Source organism: Physeter macrocephalus, chromosome 10 (genome assembly GCF_002837175.3).
Source record: "Physeter macrocephalus isolate SW-GA chromosome 10, ASM283717v5, whole genome shotgun sequence".
Taxonomy (NCBI): Eukaryota; Metazoa; Chordata; class Mammalia; order Artiodactyla; family Physeteridae; genus Physeter; species Physeter macrocephalus.
Window position 1 is genome coordinate 15,346,276 of NC_041223.1, and position 13,786 is coordinate 15,360,061.

General features: G+C 41.8%; 1 protein-coding gene across 1 annotated transcript in view; it reads right to left on the bottom strand.

Moving 5' to 3' along the window:
* MTHFD1L (methylenetetrahydrofolate dehydrogenase (NADP+ dependent) 1 like) overlaps positions 1-13,786 on the bottom strand; it is a 214,176-nt gene that overhangs the window by 143,141 nt on the left and 57,249 nt on the right. Inside the window, exons 12-16 of the mRNA XM_024122544.2 lie at positions 7,960-8,096; positions 6,517-6,563; positions 4,109-4,216; positions 2,919-2,993; positions 1,213-1,315 (exon numbers count right to left, since the gene is read on the bottom strand). Coding sequence (XP_023978312.1) covers positions 1,213-1,315; positions 2,919-2,993; positions 4,109-4,216; positions 6,517-6,563; positions 7,960-8,096 — 470 coding nt within the window. The remainder of the gene's footprint in view (positions 1-1,212; positions 1,316-2,918; positions 2,994-4,108; positions 4,217-6,516; positions 6,564-7,959; positions 8,097-13,786) is intronic.

A 13,786-nucleotide genomic window follows, 5' to 3' on the forward strand; every position in this document is an offset into this window, starting at 1 on the left:
AAGATGTGGTACATATATACAATGGAATATTACTCAGCCATAAAAAGGAATGAAATTGGGTCATTTGTAGAGACGTGGATGGATCTAGAGACTGTCATACAGAGTGAAGTAAGTCAGAAAGAGAAAAACAAATATCGTATATTAATGCGTGTATGTGGAACCTAGAAAAATGGTACAGATGAACCGGTTTGCAGGACAGAAATTGAGACACAGATGTAGAGAACAAACATATAGACACCAAGCGGGGAAAGCAGTGGTGGGTGGGGGTGGGGGTGTGATGAACTGGGCGATTGGGATTGACATGCATACACTGATGTGCATAAAATTGATGACTAATAAGGACCTGCTGTATAAAAAAATAAATAAAATTACATTAAAAAATTCAAAAAAAAAAACGTTGGAAAAAATCTTGTCATAGTTGGTACTAAAGTAAAAGCAGTGGTGATTTAATACTAAAAAAAAAAAAAGGAATACACACCATCTAACTCTTTGGTAGGTTTTATCAAGTGTTATTACCACATGCCTGTAATTATATATTACCGCCTCCATTTCCATCTCCAAGAGACCTGGGCCCAGAACAGGTATGTGACTCGCTGAGGGGGAGACACCCGCTCACTGCTCCTGACTCCACATTTAGTGCTTTTCCCCACTATCCCACCCTTGTGGAGGGCAGTGCGGGAGAAGTGAGGGGCGTCACAGCCAAGAGGAAAACAGGGAGGTCAGGACAGACGTCCCTCTCCCACACATTTGAAGTGCTGAAGGGGATTCTAGTAAGTAGCTGGAAGCATGAGACTCAGAGAAAAGATTCTGCACTGAAAATACAAATTTCTAAGCTGCTTAGAGCTAGTGGTGAGGAAGACAGTAAGAAATTAGAATGGCGGGTAGAGAGGGCAGCAGGACAATTAAGTGGAGAGACACAGACATTTTTACCCCCAAAGAGAATACAGGAGGCCAGAGATGAGACAGGAAAAAAGTAATTTTCCTCGGAAATCTGGAAGAGATGGGGTGAATGGGATGAGATAAGGGTACAGCTTTTTCTCCTAAATAGGAGGCAAGGATGAGAGAAGGGGCTGGTAAAATAAGTGACCGAAATAAATGGAGGGATTATGTAACGCAAGCTAGGAAGACAGTGGGAAGAAATACAATTGTGCGTTTATGAAGAGCTCCAGCTGGAAGACATGTCACCCTCCCCATCTAGCCACCAGCACCTACCTCTCTGCCACGTGATGGTGGAGGGGTCAATGTCAAGACGGGCAAATTTCCTCATTTCCTCTTCTGTCAGAGCGCTCGGATCAGTCTTATTTATTCCCAGTTTCTAAAGATTAAGAAGAACAAAATATGTTTTAGAAGGAATAAAAAGCAAGATGGAACCAAATTATCCCTCTACTTTTACCTTCTCCATGACAGTAAAGCCTTTTTAAAAACTAAGCTGAACTTCAAGTAAATGGTAGGTTATTCCAACTCATAAATGAATGAGTCCAAACACCTCCTAAAATGGGAGACACAGATATTTGCAATAATACACCCTTCGAATAACAGGTGACAGTACACAAAGAATAAGTGCCGTATTGTCTGTCATGGTCTGAGGCTCTCTACGTGGTCACCACATGCTGTGCACAGAAGGGGCATAAAACTTCCATCTAACTGATGCTCCAGTTCACTAGCTGTTCTTTTCAGATACAAAAACCAATAATTTTTTTTAAACGATTTCCTCTTTTATTTATTTATTTTATTTTTATTTTTGGCTGCGTTGGGTCTTCGCTGCTACGCGCAGGCTTTCTCTAGTTGTGGTGAGCGGGGGCTACTCTTCGCTGCAGTGCACGGGCTTCTCACTGCGGTGGCTTCCCTTGTTGCGGAGCGTGGGCTGTAGGCGCGTGGGCTTCGGTAGTTGTGGCACACGGGCTCAGTAGTTGTGGCTCGCAGGCTCTAGAGCACAGGCTCAGTAGTTGTGGCTCGCGGGCTCTAGAGCACAGGCCCAGTAGCTGTGGCACACGGGCTTCGTTGCTCCAAGGCATGTGGGATCTTCCCGGACCAGGGATCGAACCCGTGTCCCCTGCATTGGCAGGCGGATTCTTAACCACTGCGCCACCAGGGAAGTAGCTACCAATAATTTAAGTAACGATTATGTCTATGTTTTCAAGTTATTTCTAATTCCACAAGAAAAAATATTAAAAGTTTTAAAGCATCTCTTTCTATAAAGAAAACACTCTAACAAAGTGGTTTTTGATAAAGTATAAGAAAAGAATCTGGGAAACAAACTATAAACGTTGGAGATGCTGAGGATACCATATTGTGCGTTATTCTCAACAAACTGAACTTGGTTCAGTAAGAAGCCAGGGGATGAAGTTTTTAAACCAATTCTCACCAACCAGTGGCTGTAGATTATACCATTAAAGTTATTTTTTAATCTCTGAAAAAAAGCAAAGGGAAAATCTATGTGATAGTAGGGCATTAAGTAGCAAACAGCACTAGAAAATGGTAAAATGGATAAGAATTAAGAGCACATCCACAAATACAATCTTAGAATCTTGCTACAATAAAAACTGAAATAGATGAATTTTCAAAGTCTTTCTTCGAAAGTTAAGAAATGTCATGAAAAAGGAAGACTCTTGGCAATCCTCATTTGTTAGTTGACTCGAGTTCTCAGCAGAGTGGTGCTCTCGCTTTATAGATGAAGAAGCTGATATCTATAAGGGTGAACGTAATTTGTCCACCTGCTTTTTGGTGCAGGATCAAGGCCTCAGGCATCTAGTTCTGGGCAATCTCTGTTACATTGTTCTGTCTATTTACAGTTCAATATCCAAAAAAAGCATCTGAAAACCAAAATCAAATCAAGTTCAAAATTTCTGGTTCTGACAATTTTTCTGATTTGTTTCCAGGGTATTTTCTTTTTAAAGAACCGTTAACTAGAAACTTACTTTTAGCCGAGCAAGTTGAATTTTTGAAAATTCTCTAACACCATTCACTGAAGCAACCAGTCGATTATACAGAGCCTAGAAACGCAAAATACAAACAAAACTCACAAAAGTTTAAGGGCCAACCATGAACTTGGACAATTTACAGAATATGACAAAATTCATTACAGTTATAACCAAACTGTTTAGATTACAGACCCTATTAAAATTCTTGGTTAATGTAAACAATTTAGACTGAAGTTCTGTCATTTTAATAAATCCGACTAGATCTGCAATAATGCACATTGTAAAGAGTTTGTATGAAAATAACATTTCTTGATTTACAGCCTTATAACTACCAAATTAAAATTTATCTCTATATTTATTTTTGGCTTCAAAAACTCACTAGGGGACTTCCCTGGTGGCGCAGTGGTTGAGAGTCCGCCTGCCGATACAGGGGACACGGGTTCGTGCCCCGGTCCGGGAGGATCCCACGTGCCGCGGAGCGGCTGGGCCCGTGAGCCATGGCCGCTGGGCCTGCGCGTCCGGAGCCTGTGCTCCGCAACGGGAGAGGCCACAACAGTGAGAGGTCCGCGTACCGCAAAAAAAAAAAAAAAAAACAAACAAAAAAAACTCACTAGGGAGTTAGTTTAATTGGAGGATGTCAGGACCTTTGTAAAATGTGTCAGAAATTCCCACTTTTTCCACATCCTACGTCTATGAGGAATTAGCATCTAGTAGTCTGTCCCCTTCAGGTGTGTGATTTACCTCTCAGACCCTACAGCCCTGAGGCCCAAAAAGGGGGTCTGACCTGTTTAGCAGGGCATCTAGGATAGCTGCCTGTAACATCAGAATCTTAAAAAGATATCTCTCCAACCCCCTTAGCAGAGACCAGAGATTACACCCATGGGCGAAACTCAGAGAACTTGTCTACCAATTACCTTTAAAACTAAAGGTTCATCTTGAAGACAATTTGGCTTAAAAAGTGCAACTAGCATAATTCTCCCAATAACTTGGTAGTGGTCATAAACTCATTTGAGAACCGTACCAAAGTATAGATCCTCTCCTTAAGAAATAAGGACATATATACAATTCACAACATTTTGAATAGATTTTCAGAGAACTTTCTGACTCCAGAAGTTTTTTCACGAATTCCTTAATCCAGGAATCCCAGGATAAGATGCCCAAAATGGCCAACAAGGAGCCTTTCTCACCTTATCTGTTTGAGTATTTTCATGCAAAATCCTTGTGTCGATGGCAGCGGCCAACAAGTTATTAGCAGCGGTGATGGCATGGATGTCCCCAGTCAGGTGAAGGTTGAACTATAAAATGAAACGAAAATATCTTTCTACTTGTTTCAAACAACCATTGCAGTACTGTAGGACTTTCCGAATAAACAAAATATTATGCTAATGACATACCCTTACAATGCTTAGGATATGTTTTATATAGCCTGAATCCGAAGATCAGAAAATGTCAGTCTTCCACTTGACAACAAAGAACACTTGCACAGACTTTCTATTGCAAATTCTTCCTTTCTCAGGTTAAGAGTGAAACAATTCTGATGGACTTAATGATTGGATTCCTTATTTTGGTTTTCTTTCTTCATGTACTTTTATGCAGTTTTATAATTAAGAAAATAGTACCATATCAAATGTACTTTGGAATAAGGCAGGGAATAAAACACACGGTAGCAAAAGAATAATATAGAATGTGACAGCCTGAGAAATAGAAAAAAAGTATCACTCTCACAACTCTCTATTTCGTTATTTTTCTTCTAATCTTATGCGCACACATGATTATTATTTGTAGAATCGGCATGTTTGTAATTTGCTAACTTCTTCAGATAGTTCTAACTACCTTGTCCCTCAGTTAGGCTCAACTTGGGCCATGCGGGTGATGCCATATGACAGCAGGTTACCAGGGCCCTTTCAATACTCGATGGCACAATCCTGAGTTGTTCCCCAGGCCATGTTCCTTACACTCCATCCCCAACCTGGCCCCCTGGCTCTGGAGCTTCCTGGTTTGTTACTCATCCTCCTGCAGATGTGAGGCCTGGGGCTATTTTTTTCAGCCAAGCCTTGACTATTCTTTCTCAGTCCCACCCCCAATATTTGAAGATTATCCAAAATTTCCCTCTAGCTTCCATGATGCTCACATCTCTGTGGGTAAAAAAAAAAAAAAAAAAAAAAAAAAAAAAAAAAAAAAAAAAAACCTTTCCTATTCCTTCAACAAAATCAACAAATATTTCCTAGTGAGCACCTCCTACGTGCTGGGCACACTGCTAAGTGCTGAGGCCCAGGGGGTCTACCTCCTCACGGCCCGATGGGACCACACGGAGGTAAACACAGAGCAGGAGGGGATCCGTGGGATGGAACAGAACCTCGACGGAGCAGGTACCATTTGAAATGTGAGCTGAGCAGGGAAGGCAGGAAAGGAAGGGAAGAACATTCCAGACTTGGAACCAAGAGACAACAGGGCAAGGAGTTTGACAGGGTGGAGAGAGGGAGGGTGGCGTGGGAACCTGAGACACTGGGGGTGGAGAGACCGCCGGAGCGGCAGCACACAGGGAGCGGCCGTGCTGTGTTGGACGGAGAGTGACGGAGTAACTGCTGAAACGCACAGGCAACAGAAAAGGACGTGGGCTTTAGGAAGACTTCTCAGGACCTGAGCCAAGAGGCTGATGTGGAGAGTGGAACCGATGGACCTGGTCACTGGTTAAATCCAGGGGACAAGGAAGCGTTAATACAGGGTGTAGAGACTGGTCTTGTAGAAATAAGAATTGACACCATTGGCCTATTTGGACCTTTTTTTTTTTTGGAACTATGGTTGTCCCTCAGTATCCATGGGGAATTGGTTTCAGGACCCCGTAGATAGCAAAAACCACAGACCCTCAAAATCCCTTATGTAAAATAGTGTAGTATTTGCATATAACACACTCTCATCCTCCGGTATAATCTAAATCATCGCTAGACTACTTATACTACTCAATACAATGTAAATGTTACGAAAATAGTTACCAGCGTGCATTAAATTCAAGTTTTGCTTTTTGGAACTTTCTGGAAAATTTTTTTTTCCTATTTTCAAGCTGCAGCTGGTCAAAACCATGGATGTGGAACCTGTGGATACAGATGAGCAACTGGATTTGATTCTGGAGTCTCAGTTCACAGAAGTGAAGAGTCCAGGCCTTCCTGAATTTGGCAGTATAACAGATGATTGATGGAGATACAGCTCTGCGTCCTCTCATCCAGAACCCTCGAGGTGGGTTTTGGGATTCAGAATTTTTTGGAATGTAGAAAAGTGGTGTGATGGACACATAATTTATTTATAAAACATTCCAAGCAGGGTCCAGGTCAGCATCCATTAGTCAAAAATAATATTTCTGCAGCAAAATATATGAATATTTACACCAAGTGGCATAGACAAAACCCATAAGTAGCTCATTAACAGTAAATGTCATGTCTTCCCCCAAATGGGTCAGGCAAATATTTCCGGTTTTCAGAGCCTTCAGAACTTTGGGATCGAGGATAAAGTACTGTGGGCCTGTACTTATAGAAGCACAGAGAAAAGGTTCCAGGAGGGAAAAACAGTGACACAAGACACATGTCTCTTGGAATCTTACCTCTTCCATAGGGATGACCTGGGCGTATCCGCCACCTGCAGCTCCTCCTAAACAACAGAGCAGGTACCATTTGAAATGAGGTGGCAAGTACAGGAGCCCCAGGGACACAGCTCCCCAAGCCCAAAGAAATAATACCTCTCAGGCAAAGCAGAACAGAAGGTGAAGAAAGTTCACCCTACGTCCCACTATATAATTTAAGGACTTCGGTCTCTTTGTTTAAAAGGGGGGTAAGCAGAATACAGCAAACGGCATTACAGCGAACACGAGATTCTTTCGTTAATTTATTATTAGATCTATGTGGCTGTGCTTCACCTAACTTGCACGTGCATTTAAAGTACAAAAAAACTTTCCTAAATAAAATCTACCTGATCAACAGACTTACACATTACAGACTTCCGTCAGTTTATTTTAGTTAATAGTATGTATGATTTGTCATGCTGCTTATCCCTCAAAATAGTAAAGTTATTACGTTAAAAAGACTTCTCTATCTTCAAACAATGATACCTTCTGTGTCCACATCATTTTACAGTTGACCTTATTTTTATACACTATTTTGCCTCACGATAATCTGGTAAGCCTAGTACTATATACCTTTTACACCTTTACACATGCGGCTCAGAGAAGTTATGACTGGCTAAAGGTCACACAGCGGTAAGACACACAGCCACAAATAAAACCCCAGCCTTCTTGTCCACGTCTAGTGTTCACTGCACTACATAATGTATGACATTCTAAGAGTACTTAAAGTTAGGAGTTGTTAATATTTGTAACAGTAATACAAAGATAATACTGCTAAAAACCACAAAGTACCGAGAACAAGCAGGAACTGCAGCAGTAAAGGCTATTTATTATAAAGTGAGCTGAAGAATGGTTCATGATAAATCCATGAAAAAGGACTAGTGACTGTGGAGGTGCCAGATCGCAGCCCGACCACAGCCACAGAGGAAGTTCATCACACCTCCCGGTCCACAGCCAGTTTCCGGAGCTCCTCAGGACCCACGCAGCAACTCCGATGACATGAGGCTTGGGGCTGACCTAGGGATCTCTTAACGGTTTGGATGGAAAGACCTTTTAGCTTGGCTGGGATGACAAAACACCAAAACGAACAGCAGAGTTTCAACACCGCTCGGCAAAGAAGGTCCTGATGGAATGGAAGGCTTCTGCTCAAGGCTGGAGTCCTGAGCAAGAGCCCAAGCACTGCTCAAGGGAAGCAAGGGAATCGGCTTCCTGAGGGGCTCCGCTGAGACCTCCCCCTGAAGCTCTCTCTGCGGGAGGATCATGTTGGGGTGACCTACTGAATGTGCAGGGAGGCGGGTGAGGGGTGGAGGGCTGCAGGAGTGCGTGTGGAGATGAAATGTACCAGTTCCTCGAGTAAGTTGTAATTCCACATTTGTTGGTGATAAATTTTGCTCTGAAAAATATACTAGTTGTTCAATAAACTACCTTTAACTCCAAAAGTCGGTCCTTGAGAAGGCTGCCTCAGACAGGCAAAGGAGTTGATGTTCAGGTGCGCAGTCAACGCCTGCACGAGCCCAATTGTAACTGTACTTTTCCCTTCTCCAAGAGGGGTGGGTGTGATCCTGGTTTGGGGGAAAAGGAAGAGTAAATTTAATATTTTCTAGACAACCTATGCACAATCAATCTATGGTACAAGAACCAACTTGGAGGAGACTGGTAGAGACCAGGCCACCCCAGAATCACTGAATCACTCAACTTCCTTGGATCTTTTTATGGTCTACCCACATCACAAAGGCCGTGCTTAAGCTAAAGTCAATATATAGACCTATCTTTACCAAGAGTGCCAAGAAAGAAAAGTGACTCAGCAGTAGTGCCAATAACACTATCAACTTCAAGAAATGGCAAAGAACTATCCATTCTTTGGCATTTTTAAATAGTTAATTAAATTATTAATAATTAATCATTATTAATCATTAAATAATGATTAATTTTAAATAATAATAATTAATCAATGATACTTAAATCATTATCAAAATGATTTAAATAATTAAGCTGATGTCATTTTCTTGCTGATGGATAATTTGGTATTTGTTCTTCCAGGGCCATTTACTGAGGGCATTAAGTGGGCACGAGGCCTAAGTCAATGGTCCATGGGTGGTGAGGCATGGCCAGACTCTCACTTTAGAAGGGATTCTAATGTCCCCATTCATCCATCTCCTTCTAGATATCAGTGTCCGGGGCTTGTCCAGCCATGTTTAAACACAAGCTGTGCTGGAGGCTCATTACCTCCAGGGTGGCCCATTTATTTCCTGATAGCTTTTACAGTTAGACAAGTTCTTTGTCCTCAAGAGGAGATATCTGCATTCCTGTAGCTTCCTACAGACACACTCAGCCTCTCCCTTCCCATACAACAACCCTTCCAGTATTTGGAAGGAATAAGTCCACAGCTCCTAAGCACACTAAGGAGGTTAACTCTGCTCTGGGAGCTCACTGTTGAGCACACACCCTACAAAGCCAAGCATCAGAGGCTCACAACATCAAAGAATTAAGTAATGGGACAGGCGTATGTTACATTCCCAAGTAAAGACCCATGAAATTGTTCCTTGGCATATTCTAACCACTGTTACAAGTTTAAAAACTTATTTTGCCTTACAATTTAGTCTTCTGTGGGTTAGATGCTGTGAGCCAGATTGTCTAGGACACTCAACCAAAACAAAACCAATGAAAGAGTTTTCTGACCCGTAAAACCCAGCGATGTGACCACAAAGAAGTAATACAACTATCTCCGTCCACCACAGCAATACAATCAATCACTCTTTCAGCAAATATTTCTTAAGTACCACCGTGTCCAGGTAACTAGACCCCGGGGACACAGTGACGACCACACTGGACTCCAGTGCTGACCTCACAGAGCTTATGGCCGATGGGAGACGTGGAGAGATAAATCGGCAGTTAACAATGAATGTGAGAAACACTGAGACAGAGGAAACAGGGCAATTACACTATATTATGAGAGCACACAGGAGGATGATCTAAGTAGACCTGGGACAGCAGGGAAGGCTTCCTGGCGGAGGTAACATCTAAGCTGAGACCTGACAAATGAATAAGCGTTCGCCAGATAAAAGTGAGGGTGGGTGGGGTAGTTAATATGCTAGGTTCTGTGCTTTATATTTGTTGGGTTAATCTTCATTTGATAAATGAGGACACTAAGGCACAGGAATTTTAAGTATCCTGCCCCAGGCCACACAATTAGTAAGCAGTAGAGCTGGAAATTAAACCCAGGCAAGTCATTTGACTTCACTAGGTTACTTCTATGGCTGGAAATCATTATCGATAATGAGTAATTTAAAGCATGGGAACGGGGACAACCAGTCAGTGGAGCGAACAGAGTACCAAAGGGATAAAGACAGAATTGTTACGAACATTGTCTCTTAGGGAATAGTTAGAAGACAGCAAAGGGAAACTAAGAAGCAGCAGTATTAAGTTAGGGAAACCCTGACAGCAGGCAGAGGTGTGACAGGGGAATCTCCGAAGGGAGCCACGGAAGCGTCCACAGACTCAAATGCAGTCCAGTGAAAAGCGGTCACTGGCTTTAGCAACAAGGAGGCCACTGGGAGGGAGCTAGTGATCCCGCTGGAATGCTCCTCCGTGACATACAGCTCCGACCACGAGCCACAGGCATCACGATCTTACGTAAAGAAAATGCAGGTCAGATGTAGGGGGGATTAAGTACTGTACTGGTATTTACTTCTTGCAAAGGAATACAGGCTTTACTTAAATGTGTCACATGAAGGATTACATTTTCATCCCTAAGGATATGCTCACAATGCTGCTGGAGAGAGCCAAAAGCAGACACGCCCAGAGATGACCTCCCAAAAACTTCAGCGAAGCATCCAACTCTTAATGAGAAACACAGGACTCCTTAGCGTCCTGCCAACTGATACAACTCAGGAAAATCAGAAAGTAGGAAGTATTTACGGGGAGCAATCAAAGGAGAGCCACCAAAAAAATTTCATTTCACCTCATTCCTACATTTGGCATCAAAAGTTGGCTTAATTGTCATCTCACAATCCTTCGCTCACATTCCAAACTATCAAGTTGACTGAGGAAAGAATAAGCACCATGTTAACCTAATTTCTTTTTCTGTAAGTGCTTGGAGTTTATGGAAATGGAACTGTGGGTTCTGCTCATTATCTTCCTCATCTTCTCCTAGGATATTTACCTGCTCCCTCCAACTTCCCACAGGACTCATTTCGTGCTTATTACCTATCTTTTCAGGGGGCATTAGGACTACAAGCTTGCTGAGGTGAAGGACTATTTCCATTGCGTTTCTGCCACGTGTCCAGGCATAGATGAGCAAAAAACATTAGAAAAAGAAATGACACCTTTTCTAAGACAAATGTTATTCACTGTCAACTACAGTAAAAATGAACTGAACGAATGAATTGTCTGTGACAATTTGGACACGTACTAAAAGAAGCTTACCGTTTACTCAAAGGTCAAAGAGACTGCTTATGCAGAGAGAAGTCATAAAACTGATCCGTTCTCAAAATCTAGAATCCTGTCGGACAGTATTATTGCCATTAGCCATGGGTTGAACCATGAACTCCAAAACTCTTTGCTTGGAAGGTCTTTTAACACCTTTTTAAACTAACAATAAAAATGGATAACCAGGACCTGCACGGAAGGGGAAAGGCAGTACATTGAAAGGAGGGCCTCTGCAGTGTGGATTTCCGGGGTTTGGAACCGTGTGGCTGACAGGGTCTTGGTGCTCCAGCCGGGTGTCAGGCCTGTGCCTCTGAGGTGGGAGAGCCAAGTTCAGGACATTGGTTCACCAGAGATCTCCTGGCTCCATGCAGTATCAAACGGCAAAAGCTCTCCCAGAGATCTCCAACTCAATGATAAGACCCAGGTCCACTCAACGACCAGCAAGCAACAGTGCTGGACACCCTATGCCACACAACTAAGAAGACAGGAACACAACCTTACCCAATCGCAGAGAGGCTGCCTAAAATCATAATAAGGTCACAGACATCCCAAAACACACAACTGGACGCAGTCCTGCCCACCAGAAAGACAAGATCCAGCCTCATCCACCAGAACACAGGCACCAGACTACACAACCCACTGAACCAACCTTAGCCACTGGGGGCAGACACCAAAATTAATGGAACTACGAACCTGCAGCCTGTGAAAAGGAGACCCCAAACACAGTAAGTTAAGCAAAATGAGAAGACAGAGAAATGCACAGCAGATGAAGGAGCAAGGTAAAAACCAACTACTGCAGAGCAGAATAAAGAAAAAAGAATGAAAAGAATTGAGGACAGTCTCAGAGACCTTTGGGACAACATTAAATGCACCAACATGTGAATTATAGGGGTTCCAGAAGAAGAAAACAAGAAAGGGTCTGAGAAAATATTTGAAGATATTATAATTGAAAACTTCCCTAATACGGGAAAGGAAATAGTCAGTCAAGTCCAGGAAGCGCAGAGAGTCCCATACAGGATAAATCCAACGAGAAACACACCAAGACACATATTAATAAAATTATCAAATATTAAATACAAAGAAAAAGTATGAAAAGCAGCAAGGGAAAAACAACAAATAATATACAAGGGAATCCCCATAGGGTTAACAGCTGATCTTTCAGCAGAAACTCTGCAAGCCAGAAGGAAGTGGCAGGACACATTTAAAGCGCTGAAAGGGTAAAACCTACAACCAAGATTACTCTATGCAGCAAGGATCTCATTCAGATTAGATGGAGAAATTAAAACCTTTAAAGACAAGCAAAGGCTAAGAGAATTCAGCACCACTAAACCAGCTTTACAACAAATGCTAAAGGAACTTCTCTAGGAAGGAAACACAGGAGAAGGAAAACACCTAAAAAAACAAACCCAAAACAATTAATAAAATGGTAATAGGAACGTACATATCGATAACTACCTTAAATGTAAATGGATTAACTGCTCCAACCAAAAGACAGACTGGCTGAATGGATACAAAAACAACACGCATATATATGCTGTCTACAAGAGACCCACTTCAGACCTATGGACACATACAGACTGAAAGTGAGGGGATGGAAAAAGATTTTCCATGCAAATGGAAATCAAAACAAGCTGGAGTAGCAATTCTCCTATCAGACAAAATAGACTATAAAATAAAGACTGTTACAACAGACAAAGAAGGACACTACATAAAATGATCAAGGGATCAATCCAAGAAGAAGATATAACAATTGTAAATAATAATGCACCCAACATAGGAGCACCTCAACACATAAGGCAAATGCTAACAACCATAAAAGGGGAAATCGACAGTAGCACAATCATAGTAGGGGACTTTAACACCCCACTTTGACCAATGGACAGATCATCCAAAATGAAAATAAATAAGGAAACACAAGCTTTAAAGGATACATTAAACAAGATGGACTTAATTGATATTTATAGGACATTCCATCCCAAAACAACAGGGTACACTTTCTCCTCAAGTGCTCATGGAACATTCTCCAGGATAAATCATATCTTGGGTCACAAATCAAGCCTTGGTAAATTTAAGAAAATTGAAATCGCATCAAGTATATTTTCCGACCACAATGCTATGACAGTAGATATCAATTACAAGAAAAAATCTGTAAAAAATAGAAACACGTGGAGGCTAAACAGTACACTACTAAATAACCAAGAGATCACTGAAGAAATCAAAAAGGAAATAAAAAAATACTTAGAAACAAATGAAAATGAAAACACGATGACCCAAAACCTATGGGATGCAGCAAAAGCAGTTCTAAGAGGGAAGTTTACAGCAATACAATCCTACCTCGGGAAACAAGAAACATCTCAAATAATAAAGATCAGAGCAGAAATAAATGAAAAAGAAATGAAGGAAACAACAGCAAACGATCAATAAAACTAAAAGCTGGTTCTTTGAGAAGATAAACAAAGTCGATAAACCATTAGTCAGACTCATCAAGAAAAAAAGGGAGAAGACTCATATCAGTAGAATTAGAAATGAAAAAGGAGAAATAACAACTGACATTGCAGAAATACAAAGGATCATGAGAGATTACTACAAGCAACTATATGCCAATAAAATGGACAACCTGGAAGAAATGGACAAATTCTTAGAAAAGCACAACCTTCCAGGATTGAACTAGGAAGAAACAGAAAATGTAAACAGACCAATCACAAAAACTGAATTGAGATTGTGATTTTAAAATCTTCCAACAGGGCTTCCCTGGTGGCGCAGTGGTTGGGAGTCCGCCTGCCGATGCAAGGGACGCGGGTTCGTGCCCCAGTCCGGGAAGATC